The sequence below is a fragment of the Palaemon carinicauda genome, unplaced genomic scaffold, assembly GCF_036898095.1.
Source record: "Palaemon carinicauda isolate YSFRI2023 unplaced genomic scaffold, ASM3689809v2 scaffold129, whole genome shotgun sequence".
In the NCBI taxonomy this organism is placed as follows: Eukaryota; Metazoa; Arthropoda; class Malacostraca; order Decapoda; family Palaemonidae; genus Palaemon; species Palaemon carinicauda.
In genome coordinates, this window is record NW_027168804.1 from 1 (window position 1) to 4,127 (window position 4,127).

At 46.3% G+C, this 4,127-nt stretch overlaps 1 protein-coding gene across 1 annotated transcript; it reads right to left on the reverse strand.

Annotated features, from left to right (window-relative positions):
* Positions 1-2,966: 2,966 nt before the first annotated feature.
* On the reverse strand, positions 2,967-3,644 carry LOC137635469 (uncharacterized). The gene has a single exon (XM_068367932.1). The coding sequence runs from the start codon at positions 3,642-3,644 to the stop codon at positions 2,967-2,969; it is 678 nt and encodes a 225-aa protein (XP_068224033.1).
* Positions 3,645-4,127: the final 483 nt, after the last annotated feature.

The window sequence follows — 4,127 nt, forward strand, 5'->3', positions numbered from 1 at the left end:
TATGTATGATTTTATATAGATACGGTAAATAATATTTGTAATAACATATTTTATAAAAGCTTTTATTGTAATATAATTATTTATCACTTTCATCATGCGCGTTAAATGCCTTCGTTTGTTTACTGAGCGTACTTTATGACGCCGTCGTTTCAGGCGGCGTCGTAAAGAAAAACATTTCATTAGGAAGTCCTAAGAAAAATTAAGTAAAACATTGGTAATAACAAAATCAACATACTGTACTGAATAATCAATAAAATCGATGCAAAAACTAACCTATACACAGATGTGTAAATGCCTTTGTTTCTTCATTATGATCAGAGATAAACGTAAACAAAACATTGGTTGCCATTTTTTATCGTGCTTTTTGGCATGTTTAGGAAACGCATGATATAAAGTCGCCTTTAATATTTGTGCCTGTTTTAGTTTAGGGTACTGTTGTACATGCATTAAGTGTTCTGTACATTAAAGGGTAGTTTGTTAACAGTACTACGTACAAGGGAAGGTTTTAAAAGTCTGAATATACATGTTAAATAAATAGGTAAATATGGTGTCACTACTTCGCGGATTTTCACCTATCGCGGTCGGGTCTGGAACCTATCTACCGCGATAAACGAGGGTTCACTGTATGTATGATTTTATATAGATACCGTAAATAATATTTGTAATAACATATTTTCTAGAAGCTTTTACTGTAATATCATTATTTATCACTTTCATCATGCGCGTTAAATGCCTTCGTTTGTTTACTGAGCGTACTTTATGACGCCGTCGTTTCAGGCGGCGTCATAAAGAAAAACATTTCATTTGGAAGTCCTAAGAAAAAGTAAGTAAAACATTGGTAATAACAAAATCAACACACTGTACTGAATAATCAATATAATCGATGCAAAAACTAACCTATACACAGATGTTTAAATGCCTTTGTTTCTTCATTATGATCAGAAATAAACGTAAACAAAACATTGGTTGCCATTTTTTATCGTGCTTTTTGGCGTGTTTAGGAAACGCATGATATAAAATCGCCTTTAATATTTGTGCCTGTTTTAGTTTAGGGTACATGCATTAAGTGTTCTGTACATTAAAGGGTAGTTTGTTAACAGTACTACGTACAAGGGAAGGTTTTAAAAGTCTGAATATACATGTTAAATAAATACGTAAATATGGTGTCACTACTTCGCGGATTTTCACCTATCGCGGTCGGGTCTGGAACCTATCTACCGCGATAAACGAGGGCTCACTGTATAGGGCTTTGATGTAAGAGCCCTATGTAGGAGAGAGTCCTGGTTGGACTTCCTCCACCTCTCAGCTGCCTGTTCCACGTCTTTAGGCTCAAACAGATTCTTTCCCAAGATGGAAGAATGTCTGAGCCTACTGACCTCGACGCTGGGGATCTTCGTGTGAAACCTCTCGGCCACCGCATCACATCGTTTCAGAATGGAATTAGCCCACAAGTTCGAGACTTGGTGGGCCAGAAACTCGATGGTGCGCGTGTCCGAAAGTAGGAAGGTCTCCAAAGCCTTCCTGGTACTCTCCTTAGACAGGTCCTTGGATCCTGACAGGATGCCGAGAGACCCTAGCCAGACGTCCAGCCACGAAGTAGCCTGCATGGCACACTTCGCAACCTTCTCCTGACTGAGGATCACTGTTGCCGAGAAAGACACTTGCCAGCTGGAGAGCCTCTCTAGAGGGACTCCCCTGGTAAACTCTTCCACAGAGTGGTGTAAGGGAAGAGCTAAACAAGATTCCTCCATGATCTCTAAGTACCTCCTCTGATGGACTCGAGGAGGAGGGGAGGAGTTTGTTGCCGGCACTGGAACGGCTGGAGGAAGCGAGTTCGGAGAGCTGGCCCTCAACCTTATCCCTGGCACTCTTCACCCCTTGGGACAAGGGCAAAGCCGCACTGGCCTTAGAGGGTTTCTGAGTGCCAAAGACTCGGTCCAGGACCGTGTCCTTGCCCTCTCGAGGGAGTATCTCAGGATCCGGGAACCCGTTGAGATTCCTCATCAGGGTCAGAACCTGCCAGAAGGCATGCTCTGACTCCTGTGGCTCCCCTCCTGAAGGACTGGCAGCAAAGTCTCCTGTCCCCAAAGGCTCTTCTTGGGGGGACTCGTGGACGTTCTCTGCGGGTCTTGTTGGCTCTGGACGAATCCTTGAGGATGACTTCGGGATGGTCTTAGAGTCCTTTGGTTCCCTCCTGGGAGGAATACAGGACTCCAGCAGCGATGGTGGGGGGCTCTTCTCCGCCCCTACCCGGGACGACTCCTCTGCGCGGGGTGGGGTTTCTCCCATCGGTGCAATGGGAGAACGCCTCACCTCGGTAGAATCCCCTGAGGACGGGAAATCCTCGTCCACAGGGGAGGGAGAGAAAGTCCGGGGGGGAGCCTTCCTCAAGGACTTCCGAGGAGCCAGCTTGGCCCTAGGAGAAGTCACCACGTCATCTACTCCTCTCTTCCTCTTCAGGGGGGTCGGAGCCACCATTGATTTGAGGCCCACCTCAGAGAAGGCAGGTTTGAAGGCCTGCATGACAGCTCTGACGAGAGACCCGAACCATGGCTGCTTACTGACAGCACTCCCTCTGGAGGGAAGGGGATCGGGCGATCCTTAGGAGTAGAAACCACAACAGGGTCTGCCTGAAAGGACGAAGAAGATGAAGGTTGGTTCCTGGACCTATCCGGAGTTCTCCCCTTCTCCGGCAAGCGCGCTGGTCTGCGCTTGGGGGGGGGACGCAAAGATGATGACCTGATTGCTCGTGTTGCTGTCGCTTCCCACGTGAGCTCGCGCTGTGAATCCCGCTGGGGTTCGCGCAATGGGATTTTGCCTGATTCGCGTGCAGGCGAATGTTCGCGGTGCGGGCACGTGGAGATGATTGATTGATTATTAGGTATTATCTGGCATCGTAACAGCAAAGGTCATTGATGCCATGGAATATAGTTAACGAATATTATGCATCTTATTTCAACTCATGATTAAATCTTATTAAATAAACCAGTATCCATAAGAAATTTAAAAAGGCAATCCACATTGCATTCAGATCCCAACATTTTAGATAGTATGTAAAAGCCACTGCTATCCTTATGGCGTATTCTCTCGGTCAAGTAATTTGGACACTCGGTTAATATATGTTTCACAGTCAGTGGCACCAAGCAATCTTCACAAAATGGCTGATGTTCTCCACTCATCAAAAAGCTGTGCGTCAATCTGGTGTGACCGATTCTCATTCGGCACAGTACCACTTCTCTTGACCTTTGCATGTCAAAATATGCCCTTGGATGAGATGATTTAACAATTTCACTCATTTTTTGATTTTCCAACTCCCAATAAAAACTCCAAGTTTCTCTAAGTACGGACTGAATTACGGGGTACATATCTTTTGCAGGTAGTAAAAAGTTATTTCTTATAGAGCTATGAACTGCATCCTTTGCCAGAGAGTCCGCTTTCTCATTTCCCTTTATGTCGACATGAGCAGGAACCCAACAAAATTTAATATTCTTACCTCTATTTCCCAGTAGATATAGCCATTCAAGAATTTTGATTATTATTGGGTGCAGTGAATTGAAGTGGTTCATTGCCATTAATACACTCAAGGAGTCGCTAAAAATAACATAATCTTTATGAGGTATCCGGAAGATTTCCTTGACTGCCATTAAAATAGCATAGCATTCAGCTGTAAAAATGGATGCTTGGTTAGGTAATCTAATACTTCGATTAAAATTTGGAAAACATATCCCAAATCCAACGCCACGTGGAGATGATGGCGAGCGGGCGAGCGATGGCGCACGGGCAAGGGGGCGCGTCGGCGAGTGGGCGCGTTGGCGAGCGATGGCGCGCAGGCGATGGAGGGCGTGGGCGCGTTCTGGAGAATGTAGATTGTGCGCAGTAGGCTGTACAAGCGTTCGCGCGCGCAGGGGAAAAACCCTTAGCGGGTGGGCACGCAGGTGGGCGCACATCAAGAGTTGGAGAACGTGCAGGTGTGCGCGATGGCGCGTAAGCGCAGGCAGGGTTCGATGGCACGTCGGTGTTAGGTGGCGCATGGAGATCGCTGGCGAGAAGGAGAAAGAATCTTCCCTCCTGCGCCCAGATCCGAAGATCGTGGGCGCGAAGGAGAACGCTGGCGCGTAGGAGAAGAG

Bases quoted from the DNA above. Each gene is read 5' to 3' on its own strand.
- LOC137635469 (XM_068367932.1), bottom strand. From the start codon at position 3,644: ATGGCAGTCAAGGAAATCTTCCGGATACCTCATAAAGATTATGTTATT.